The sequence below is a fragment of the Pleurodeles waltl genome, chromosome 6 (assembly GCF_031143425.1).
Source record: "Pleurodeles waltl isolate 20211129_DDA chromosome 6, aPleWal1.hap1.20221129, whole genome shotgun sequence".
Lineage (NCBI taxonomy): Eukaryota > Metazoa > Chordata > Amphibia > Caudata > Salamandridae > Pleurodeles > Pleurodeles waltl.
Genome location: NC_090445.1, coordinates 71,148,540 through 71,160,557, shown reverse-complemented (window position 1 = coordinate 71,160,557; position 12,018 = coordinate 71,148,540). Strand labels below are relative to the sequence as shown.

General features: G+C 48.0%; 1 protein-coding gene across 1 annotated transcript in view; it reads right to left on the bottom strand.

The window, feature by feature from the left end:
* The window catches only part of LOC138301483 (uncharacterized), a 45,942-nt gene that overhangs the window by 26,927 nt on the left and 6,997 nt on the right, over positions 1 to 12,018 (bottom strand). The window contains exons 2-3 of the mRNA XM_069241995.1: positions 11,096 to 11,217; positions 10,719 to 10,820 (exon numbers count right to left, since the gene is read on the bottom strand). Of these exons, the coding sequence (XP_069098096.1) occupies positions 10,719 to 10,820; positions 11,096 to 11,217 (224 nt within the window). The remainder of the gene's footprint in view (positions 1 to 10,718; positions 10,821 to 11,095; positions 11,218 to 12,018) is intronic.

Here is a 12,018-nt window from a genome sequence, read left to right as displayed (position 1 = left end):
AGAGACTTCCCCTTTGGTGGATGGATCCCTCTCGCCTTGGAGAGTCGTGCAGAAGTGTTTTCCCGCCGGAAGGACGCCAACAAGCCTTGCTACACGCAAATCGTGCGTTTGGCGTTTTTGGACGCTGCTGGGGCCCAGGAGGGACCAGGAGGTCGCAAATTGGACCTGAAGAGAGAGGGGACGTCGAGCAAGACAAAGAGCCCTCACTGAAGCAGGTAGCACCCGGAGAAGTGCCAGAAACAGGCACTACGAGGATGCGTGAAACGGTGCTCGCCGAAGTTGCACAAAGGAGTCCCACGTCGCCGGAGACCAACTTAGAAAGTCGTGCAATGCAGGTTAGAGTGCCGTGGACCCAGGCTTGGCTGTGCACAAAGGATTTCCGCCGGAAGTGCACAGGGGCCGGAGTAGCTGCAAAGTCGCGGTTCCCAGCAATGCAGCCCAGCGAGGTGAGGCAAGGACTTACCTCCACCAAACTTGGGCTGAAGAGTCACTGGACTGTGGGGGTCACTTGGACAGCGTCGCTGGATTCGAGGGACCTCGCTCGTCGTGCTGAGAGGAGACCCAAGGGACCGGTAATGCAGCTTTTTGGTGCCTGCGGTTGCAGGGGGAAGATTCCGTCGACCCACGGGAGATTTCTTCGGAGCTTCTGGTGCAGAGAGGAGGCAGGCTACCCCCACAGCATGCACAAGCAGGAAAACAGTCGAGAAGGCGGCAGGATCAGCGTTACAGAGTTGCAGTAGTCGTCTTTGCTACTATGTTGCAGGTTTGCAGGCTTCCAGCGCGGTCAGCGGTCGTTTCCTTATCAGAAGGTGAAGAGGGAGATGCAGAGGAACTCGGCTGAGCTCATGCATTCGTTATCTAAAATTTCCCCAGAGACAGAGACCCTAAATAGCCAGAAAAGAGGGTTTGGCTACCTAGGAGAGAGGATAGGCTACTAACACCTGAAGGAGCCTATCAGCAGGAGTCTCTGACGTCACCTGGTGGCACTGGCCACTCAGAGCAGTCCAGTGTGCCAGCAGCACCTCTGTTTCCAAGATGGCAGAGGTCTGGAGCACACTGGAGGAGCTCTGGACACCTCCCAGGGGAGGTGCAGGTCAGGGGAGTGGTCACTCCCCTTTCCTTTGTCCAGTTTCGCGCCAGAGCAGGGGCTAAGGGGTCCCTGAACCGGTGTAGACTGGCTTATGCAGAATTGGGCACCTCTGTGCCCAACAAAGCATTTCCAGAGGCTGGGGGAGGCTACTCCTCCCCTGCCTTCACACCATTTTCCAAAGGGAGAGGGTGTCACACCCTCTCTCAGAGGAAGTTCTTTGTTCTGCCATCCTGGGCCAGGCCTGGCTGGACCCCAGGAGGGCAGCTGCCTGTCTGAGGGGTTGGCAGCAGCAGCAGCTGCAGTGAAACCCCAGGAAGGGCAGTTTGGCAGTACCAGGGTCTGTGCTACAGACCACTGGGATCATGGGAGTGTGCCAACTATGCCAGGATGGCATAGAGGGGGCAATTCCATGATCATAGACATGTTACATGGCCATATTCGGAGTTACCATGGTGAAGCTACATATAGGTAGTGACCTATATGTAGTGCACGCGTGTAATGGTGTCCCCGCACTCACAAAGTTCAGGGAATTGGCTCTGAACAATGTGGGGGCACCTTGGCTAGTGCCAGGGTGCCCTCACACTAAGTAACTTTGCACCTAACCTTTACCAGGTAAAGGTTAGACATATAGGTGACTTATAAGTTACTTAAGTGCAGTGTAAAATGGCTGTGAAATAACGTGGACGTTATTTCACTCAGGCTGCAGTGGCAGGCCTGTGTAAGAATTGTCAGAGCTCCCTATGGGTGGCAAAAGAAATGCTGCAGCCCATAGAGATCTCCTGGAACCCCAATACCCTGGGTACCTCAGTACCATATACTAGGGAATTATAAGGGTGTTCCAGTAAGCCAATGTAAATTGGTAAAAATGGTCACTAGCCTGTCAGTGACAATTTGGAAAGAAATGAGAGAGCATAACCACTGAGGTTCTGGTTAGCAGAGCCTCAGTGAGACAGTTAGTCACTACACAGGTAACACATTCAGGCACACTTATGAGCACTGGGGCCCTGGGTTACCAGGGTCCCAGTGACACATACAACTAAAACAACATATATACAGTGAAAAATGGGGGTAACATGCCAGGCAAGATGGTACTTTCCTACACAACCCCCCCCCCAAACGAAGGACAATAAGACTAGCCATGACCTGATGAGTCTTCATTGTCTAAGTGGAAATATCTGGAGAGTCCATCTGCATTGGAGTGGCTACTCCCAGGTCTATGTTCCACTGTATAGTCCATTCCCTGTAGGGATATGGACCACCTCAACAATTTAGGATTTTCACCTTTCATTTGTTTTAGCCAAAGTAGAGGTTTGTGGTCTGTCTGAACAATGAAGTGAGTGCCAAACAGGTATGGCCTCAACTTCTTCAGAGCCCAGACCACAGCAAAGGCCTCCCTCTCAATGGCAGACCAACGCTTTTCTCTAGGGGTCAACCTTCTACTAATAAAAGCAACAGATTGATCCTGGCCCTCAGAATTAAGTTGTGATAGGACTGCCCCTACTCCTAATTCAGATGCATCAGTTTGGACATAGAATTTTTTAGAGTAACAAGGGCTTTTCAGGACAGGTGCAGAGCACATGGCCTGCTTCAGCTCCTCAAAAGCTTTCTGACAGCTTGCTGTCCATAATACCTTTTTAGGCATTTTCTTGGATGTGAGGTCATTAAGAGGGGCTGCAATGGAGCCATAGTTCTTAATGAACCTCCTATAATACCCAGTGAGGCCTAGGAAGGCTCTCACCTGAGTCTGAGTGGTAGGGGGAACCCAATCAATAATAGTTTGGATTTTCCCCTGAAGTGGTGCAATCTGTTCCCCACCAACAAGGTGTCCCAGATAAACCACCTTACCCTGCCCTATCTGGCACTTTGAAGCCTTGATAGTGAGGCCTGCCTTTTGCAGGGCCTCCAAAACTTTCCATAGGTGGACCAGGTGATCATCCCAGCTGGAGCTAAAGACAGCTATATCGTCCAAATATGCTGCACTGAAAGCTTCCAGCCCTTGCAGGACTGTGTTCACCAACCTCTGAAAAGTGGCAGGTGCATTTTTCAAACCAAAAGGCATTACAGTAAACTGGTAATGTCCTCCAATGGTAGAAAATGCAGTCTTAGGTTTAGCATCTTCTGACAATTTGATCTGCCAATACCCTGCAGTCAAATCAAAAGTGCTTAGATACTTGGCAGATGCCAGTGTATCTATGAGCTCATCTGCCCTGGGTATAGGGTGAGCATCAGTTTTGGTTACCAAGTTGAGACCTCTATAGTCTACACAAAACCGCATTTCTTTCTTTCCATCTTTAGAATTGGGTTTTGGTACCAGTACCACAGGAGAAGCCCATGGACTGTCAGAGTGCTCAACCACTCCTAGTTCCAACATTTTCTGAACTTCTTGCTTTATGCAGTCCCTGACATGGTCAGGCTGCCTATAGATCTTACTTTTGACAGGTAAACTGTCTCCAGTATCTATAGTGTGCTCACACCAAGAAGTGGTGCCTGGCACAGTAGAGAAGAGTTCTGAAAATTGTCCTAGGAGATTTATGCAATTGTCTTTCTGCTCAGCACTAAGACAATCAGCCAAAACTACACCTTCCACAAGAGCATCTTGATCTGTGGAAGAGAAGAGATCAGGTAGAGGATCACTGTCTTCTTCCTGTCCCTCATCTGTTGCCATGAGCAGGGTGAGATCAGCCCTGTCATAGTAGGGTTTCAGGCGGTTGACATGGAGCACCCTAAGGGGACTCCTGGCAGTGCCTAAGTCAACCAAGTAGGTGACTTCACCCTTCTTTTCAACAATTGTGTGGGGTCCACTCCATTTATCTTGGAGTGCTCTTGGGGCCACAGGCTCCAAGACCCACACTTTCTGCCCTGGTTGGTACTGAACCAAAACAGCCTTCTGATCATGCCATTGCTTCTGGAGCTCTTGGCTGGCCTGAAGGTTTTTACTGGCCTTTTTCATGTACTCAGCCATCCTTGATCTGAGGCCAAGTACATAATCCACAATATCCTGCTTAGGAGCTTTTAAAGGTTGTTCCCAACCCTCCTTTACAAGTGTGAGTGGACCCCTAACAGGGTGTCCAAAAAGAAGTTCAAAGGGGCTGAAGCCCACTCCTTTCTGGGGTACCTCCCTGTAGGCAAAAAGGAGGCATGGTAGAAGGATATCCCATCTCCTGCGGAGTTTTTCAGGGAGTCCCATAATCATGCCTTTGAGAGTTTTATTAAATCTCTCCACCAGTCCATTTGTTTGTGGATGATAGGGTGTTGTGAACTTGTACGTTACACCACACTCCTTCCACATGGCCTTTAAGTATGCAGACATGAAATTGCTTCCTCTGTCTGATACTACTTCCTTTGGGAAGCCCACCCTGGAAAATATTCCCAGGAGGGCCTTTGCCACTGCAGGTGCTGTAGTGGTCCTTAAAGGAATAGCTTCAGGATATCTTGTGGCATGGTCCACTACCACTAAGATAAACCTATTGCCTGAAGCAGTAGGAGGGTCAAGGGGGCCAACTATGTCAACCCCTACCCTTTCAAAGGGAACCCCAACCACAGGCAGTGGAATAAGGGGTGCCTTTGGTGTGCCACCTGTCTTGCCACTGGCTTGACAGGTTTCACAGGACTTACAAAATTCCTTTGTGTCCTCAGACATCCTAGGCCAATGAAACAATGGAACCAATCTGTCCCAAGTTTTCATTTGACCCAGGTGCCCAGCTAGGGGAATGTCATGTGCCAGTGTTAGGAGGAACTTTCTGTACTCCTGAGGAATCACTAATCTCCTGGCAGCTCCAGGTTAAGGATCCCTATGCTCAGTGTACAAGAGGTTGTCCTCCCAGTAAACTCTGTGAGAGTCACTGACATCCCCATTAGCCTGTTTGACAGCTTGCTGTCTGAGACCCTCTAATGTGGAACAGGTTTGCTGTGCCACACTCAGCTCCTCTCTGGCAGGCCCCCCTTCACCCAAAAGCTCAGCAGTATCTGCTTCCAGCTCCTCTGGTGTAGGTTCTGCACAGGGAGGGAATTCTTCTTCCTCAGAAGTTGAATCCACTGTAGAGGGAGGGATAGTAGGAAGTGGTTTGCTTCTACTAGCCCTAGCTTTAGGGAGCACTTGGTCCATTGTTCCAGGATCCAAGCTTCCCTGTCCTTTTTGCTTTTTGGCCTGAGCCCTTGTCAAAGCAAAAATATGCCCTGGAATGCCCAGCATTGCTGCATGGGCCTCCAACTCCACATCTGACCAAGCTGATGTCTCCAAATCATTCCCTAATAGACAGTCTACAGGTAAATCTGAAGCTACCACAACTTTCTTTGGACCAGTTACCCCCCCCCAGTTGAGATTTACAACAGCCATGGGGTGGCTTTGTGTTATGTTGTGAGCATCGGTTACTTGGTACTGGTGTCCAAGTATGTGTTGTTCAGGGTGCACCAGTTTCTCAATCACCATTGTGACACTGGCACCTGTGTCCCTGTAGACCTGGACCTCAACACCATTTATTAGGGTTAGTTGCTTGTACTTCTCCAAGTTATGGGGGCAAGCAACCAAAGTGGCTAAATCAATAGCCCCTTCAGAGACTAAAGTAGCCTCTGTGGTCTCCCTAATCAGACCAACCCCAACTAAATTACCAAAAGTGAGCCCAGCTACTCCCTTGGATTGGCTATTAGTAGGTTTGCTCCCACCACCACTGCTATTAGTAGGGACACTAGGTGTAGCAGTAGGGGTTGTAGTGGTAGGAGCTGTGGTGCCTTTCTTTGGACAACTGGGATCTGTTGTCCAATGGCCTTTTATTTTACATAAATAGCACCATGGTTTCTTTTCCTTGTTCTGATTAAAGGAGGATTTTGACCCACCACCCCCACCAGAGTGTTTTTGTGGGCCTGATGAAGACTCATTTTTAGATTTGTCCCCACCCTTGTCAGAAGACTTACCATCCTTCTTTTTGTTGCCATCTTTGTCACCCCATGTATGAACTTTTCTGTTCACTCTTGTTCTGACCCATTTGTCTGCCTTCTTTCCCAATTCTTGGGGAGAGGTCAGATCAGAGTCCACCAAGTACTGTTCAGTGGTTAAGCCATAACCATCCAGGAGTGCATTCTTAAGAACTTGGAAATTATTGGCATCATTTTCTTTCACAGTAAGGAGCCTATCCCTACCTTTTCCACTAAATGATAGCCATAGGATAGCAGCCCACTGCCTTTGAGGGACATCCTGTACAACACAGGCCCTCTCAAGTGCAGCAAACCACTTGTTAATGTCATCCCCCTCCTTATAAGGGGGAACTATCTTGTGCAGATTCCTGGAATCATGCTCTTTTGCAGGATGACTATGGGGAATACTGCTGCTGCCACCATGGGTATCTAAACCCAACTTCTGTCTTTCCTTCTCTAATTCAAAAGACTGTCTATCCAAATCCAGCTGTTGCTTTTTAAGCTTCAGTCTGGTTTGTTCCACCCTCAACTTATTGAGTTCCCTCTCTAACATTCTGTCATCAGGGTTGGTGGGAGGGACATTTCTAGAAACAGAGCTATGATGGGAATGAACAGAAGGAGACCTGTCCCTTACAGAAGGCAACTTAACAGCTTGGTTTACAGAAACATTACTACCAGTATGGTGAGAATAAATGCTTTTGCTATGATGTGAGATAACACTATTTCTTTGGTGTGGCTCATCATCATTACCATCTATGCTAGATTGTCTAGTAATGGGCAGGCTAGGAAGTTTCTTTCCTGAATCTTTTCCTGGGGGAGTCCCTGAATCAGATTGGGAACTATTAGGTACTTTTTCAACAGATGGGCCACCTCTGGCCTTATCCTGTTCTCTAAGCATGTTAATTAACAGTTCCAAGGCAGGATTCTTCCCTACACTCAAACCTCTCTCTATACAGAGACTCCTTGCTCTTTTCCAGCTAAGGTTGTCATATGCAAGTTTGGACAGATCAACACTTTGGCCTGTGCCAGACATTTTTTAGAGAGAGTTAAAGTGATAGAGAAAGAGACAAAAGTTTTCAGAACTTTTTGGAAAGACAGAAAAAAACTTATTAAACTTTTAAGAACTTTTTGAAAGTTTAGGAGTACTTTTCAGCACTTAGAAAAGAGTGAAAAGAGAAAATGCAAAACTTTTTGGCTATGTGTATATACACTGACCTTGTTTTGTATATTTTTCTCTTATGAAAAGTACAATGACAAGAGTGGTAAGTAGTCTCAAGCACTTATCCCACCACTGCACAACCAATGTAGGAGGCTGGACTGGCTTGTAGTGAGTACCAAGGGGTACTTGCCCCTTGCACCAGGCCCAGTTATCCCTTATTAGTGTATAGGGTGTCTAGCAGCTTAGGCTGATAGATAATGGTAGCTTAGCAGAGCAGCTTAGGCTGAACTAGGAGACGTGTGAAGCTACCACAGTACCACTTAGTGTCATATGCACAATATCATAAGAAAACACAATACACAGTTATACTAAAAATAAAGGTACTTTATTTTTATGACAATATGCCAAAGTATCTTACAGTGTACCCTCAGTGAGAGGATAGGAAATATACACAAGATATATATACACAATAGCAAAAATATGCAGTATAGTCTTAGAAAACAGTGCAAACAATGTATAGTTACAATAGGATGCAATGGGGAAACATAGGGATAGGGGCAACACAAACCATATACTCCAAAAGTGGAATGCGAACCACGAATGGACCCCAAACCTATGTGACCTTGTAGAGGGTCGCTGGGACTATTAGAAAATAGTGAGAGTTAGAAAAATAACCCTCCCCAAGACCCTGAAAAGTGAGTGCAAAGGGCACTAAAGTTCCCCTAAGGACAAAATAGTCGTGTTAGAGGAATAATGCAGGAAAGACACAAACCAGCAATGCAACAACTGTGGATTTCCAATCTAGGGTACCTGTGGAACAAGGGGACCAAGTCCAAAAGTCACAAGCAAGTCGGAGATGGGCAGATGCCCAGGAAATGCCAGCTGGGGGTGCAAAGAAGCTTCGACTGGACAGAAGAAGCTGAGGTTTCTGCAGGAACGAAAAGGGCTAGAGACTTCCCCTTTGGTGGACGGATCCCTCTCGCCTTGGAGAGTCGTGCAGAAGTGTTTTCCCGCCGGAAGGACGCCAACAAGCCTTGCTACACGCAAATCGTGCGTTTGGCGTTTTTGGACGCTGCTGGGGCCCAGGAGGGACCAGGAGGTCGCAAATTGGACCTGAAGAGAGAGGGGACGTCGAGCAAGACAAAGAGCCCTCACTGAAGCAGGTAGCACCCGGAGAAGTGCCAGAAACAGGCACTACGAGGATGCGTGAAACGGTGCTCGCCGAAGTTGCACAAAGGAGTCCCACGTCGCCGGAGACCAACTTAGAAAGTCGTGCAATGCAGGTTAGAGTGCCATGGACCCAGGCTTGGCTGTGCACAAAGGATTTCCGCCGGAAGTGCACAGGGGCCGGAGTAGCTGCAAAGTCGCGGTTCCCAGCAATGCAGCCCAGCGAGGTGAGGCAAGGACTTACCTCCACCAAACTTGGGCTGAAGAGTCACTGGACTGTGGGGGTCACTTGGACAGCGTCGCTGGATTCGAGGGACCTCGCTCGTCGTGCTGAGAGGAGACCCAAGGGACCGGTAATGCAGCTTTTTGGTGCCTGCGGTTGCAGGGGGAAGATTCCGTCGACCCACGGGAGATTTCTTCGGAGCTTCTGGTGCAGAGAGGAGGCAGGCTACCCCCACAGCATGCACAAGCAGGAAAACAGTCGAGAAGGCGGCAGGATCAGCGTTACAGAGTTGCAGTAGTCGTCTTTGCTACTATGTTGCAGGTTTGCAGGCTTCCAGCGCGGTCAGCGGTCGTTTCCTTATCAGAAGGTGAAGAGGGAGATGCAGAGGAACTCGGCTGAGCTCATGCATTCGTTATCTAAAATTTCCCCAGAGACAGAGACCCTAAATAGCCAGAAAAGAGGGTTTGGCTACCTAGGAGAGAGGATAGGCTACTAACACCTGAAGGAGCCTATCAGCAGGAGTCTCTGACGTCACCTGGTGGCACTGGCCACTCAGAGCAGTCCAGTGTGCCAGCAGCACCTCTGTTTCCAAGATGGCAGAGGTCTGGAGCACACTGGAGGAGCTCTGGACACCTCCCAGGGGAGGTGCAGGTCAGGGGAGTGGTCACTCCCCTTTCCTTTGTCCATTTTCGCGCCAGAGCAGGGGCTAAGGGGTCCCTGAACCGGTGTAGACTGGCTTATGCAGAATTGGGCACCTCTGTGCCCAACAAAGCATTTCCAGAGGCTGGGGGAGGCTACTCCTCCCCTGCCTTCACACCATTTTCCAAAGGGAGAGGGTGTCACACCCTCTCTCAGAGGAAGTTCTTTGTTCTGCCATCCTGGGCCAGGCCTGGCTGGACCCCAGGAGGGCAGCTGCCTGTCTGAGGGGTTGGCAGCAGCAGCAGCTGCAGTGAAACCCCAGGAAGGGCAGTCTGGCAGTACCAGGGTCTGTGCTACAGACCACTGGGATCATGGGAGTGTGCCAACTATGCCAGGATGGCATAGAGGGGGCAATTCCATGATCATAGACATGTTACATGGCCATATTCGGAGTTACCATGGTGAAGCTACATATAGGTAGTGACCTATATGTAGTGCACGTGTAATGGTGTCCCCGCACTCACAAAGTTCAGGGAATTGGCTCTGAACAATGTGGGGGCACCTTGGCTAGTGCCAGGGTGCCCTCACACTAAGTAACTTTGCACCTAACCTTTACCAGGTAAAGGTTAGACATATAGGTGACTTATAAGTTACTTAAGTGCAGTGTAAAATGGCTGTGAAATAACGTGGACGTTATTTCACTCAGGCTGCAGTGGCAGGCCTGTGTAAGAATTGTCAGAGCTCCCTATGGGTGGCAAAAGAAATGCTGCAGCCCATAGGGATCTCCTGGAACCCCAATACCCTGGGTACCTCAGTACCATATACTAGGGAATTATAAGGGTGTTCCAGTAAGCCAATGTAAATTGGTAAAAATGGTCACTAGCCTGTCAGTGACAATTTGGAAAGAAATGAGAGAGCATAACCACTGAGGTTCTGGTTAGCAGAGCCTCAGTGAGACAGTTAGTCACTACACAGGTAACACATTCAGGCACACTTATGAGCACTGGGGCCCTGGGTTACCAGGGTCCCAGTGACACATACAACTAAAACAACATATATACAGTGAAAAATGGGGGTAACATGCCAGGCAAGATGGTACTTTCCTACAGGGTCTTCCTCTTGCATCAGCCCCTCAACTTCAAGATGCTGTTACTTCCAAGACTGAGAAGAAGCCCAGATCCAAAAGAGAAGGCCCTGTGTTGGGCCCTGCCTAGAAGAAGATGAAACCCACTACTTGGAGTTGAGTGGAACATTCTACAATTTCAATGAAAAACCCAAAGCACAAAGAGTATGGCTTAGGGGTTTATTATGCACCATGCAGTGACACTGGCCTTTGCAGAACTGTACTGCACCCATCAATGCCCTCCCTTTGGAGAAGTTTCCTGTTTTCCTCACCTATTAACTTCATAACCTCATCTCTTGTTTGACTCCCAGGAGTTATACATCAAATCAAAAGTTCCTGTTAGATTTAATACTTTTCTTGGGCCTACTGACAAGATAGAGGGAAGGACTTACTTATTGGTACTTACTTATGCTGGGCGAGTCATCCAACAACTCCTGAACAACCGGAGCCCGATTGGGGAAATGAGAGATATACTTTTTGATATCGGGGGAAATTACGTCTGGCTTCTCTACAATTTCAATGAAAAACCCAAAGCACAAAGAGTATGGCTTAGGGGTTTATTATGCACCATGCAGTGACACTGGCCTTTGCAGAACTGTACTGCACCCATCAATGCCCTCCCTTTGGAGAAGTTTCCTGTTTTCCCCACCTATTAACTTCATAACCTCATCTCTTGTTTGACTCCCAGGAGTTATACATCAAATCAAAAGTTCCTGTTAGATTTAATACTTTTCTTGGGCCTACTGACAAGATAGAGGGAAGGACTTACTTATTGGTACTTACTTATGCTGGGCGAGTCATCCAACAACTCCTGAACAACCGGAGCCCGAGTGGGGAAATGAGAGATATACTTTTTGATATCGGGGGAAATTACGTCTGGCTTCTCATATTTGAAGTTTTCACACCTAAAAAAGAAAGCAAAGTGGCATCTGAATAATAAACACCAAGAAAGAGAGAAAAAACGTCAAATGCACTTCGTGCTTCCAAGGGAAGAAATGTTAATGTCCACTCCCCTTCTAAAACTCTTGGAGGTTAATGCATTATTGTACTTAGTTTCAGTATTCTTCCTCTGATCTTCAGACAGCCTGAATGCTTCAATGTGCTCTTCAGCTGCCATCAAAACTTGAGCCTACATCAATTACCAACCACCAAGTAATTGAACTGAAGGAAATCTAGGAGGCATGAGGTCTTTAGCAACCAAGTACTGGCTGAAATTGCACTCTGGGCTTCTTAAATCTGTTTGTATTCAGTGCAAAGGTGTTCAGGACCCTTCTCCATAGCAGCGTGGAAGCAGGGTGGAGTGAAGCAAAATGTGGGAATGTGACAGGGGTGGACAGGCATGCAACATTACTGCAAATACTTGTTAGGTCATCTCTCCTTCACCTAGGGGCTGGGGGCAACTAGGCAAACCTTGTAAGAGGTATTCCCTGGTGCCCTGTGATCTTTAGGAACGAGAAATTACTGCAAAGCTGCTAAAGCCAGTTCCCTCATGTAGGCCATTGCTGCTTTTGGAAAGTAAAGTGGGTTTACAGATTCAGACACACACACGTAACACATGAATGGTGGGTGTGCAATAATTACAAGGTCCAAGTAGTGTTATGACTGTCATATAAAATATACAAGTAGTACTTTAATGTTCAAAAGCGCAGTAAAATCAATGTACATAGCGTTGCATTGTGTGTTCAATTTCTGCTCATTATTGTTGG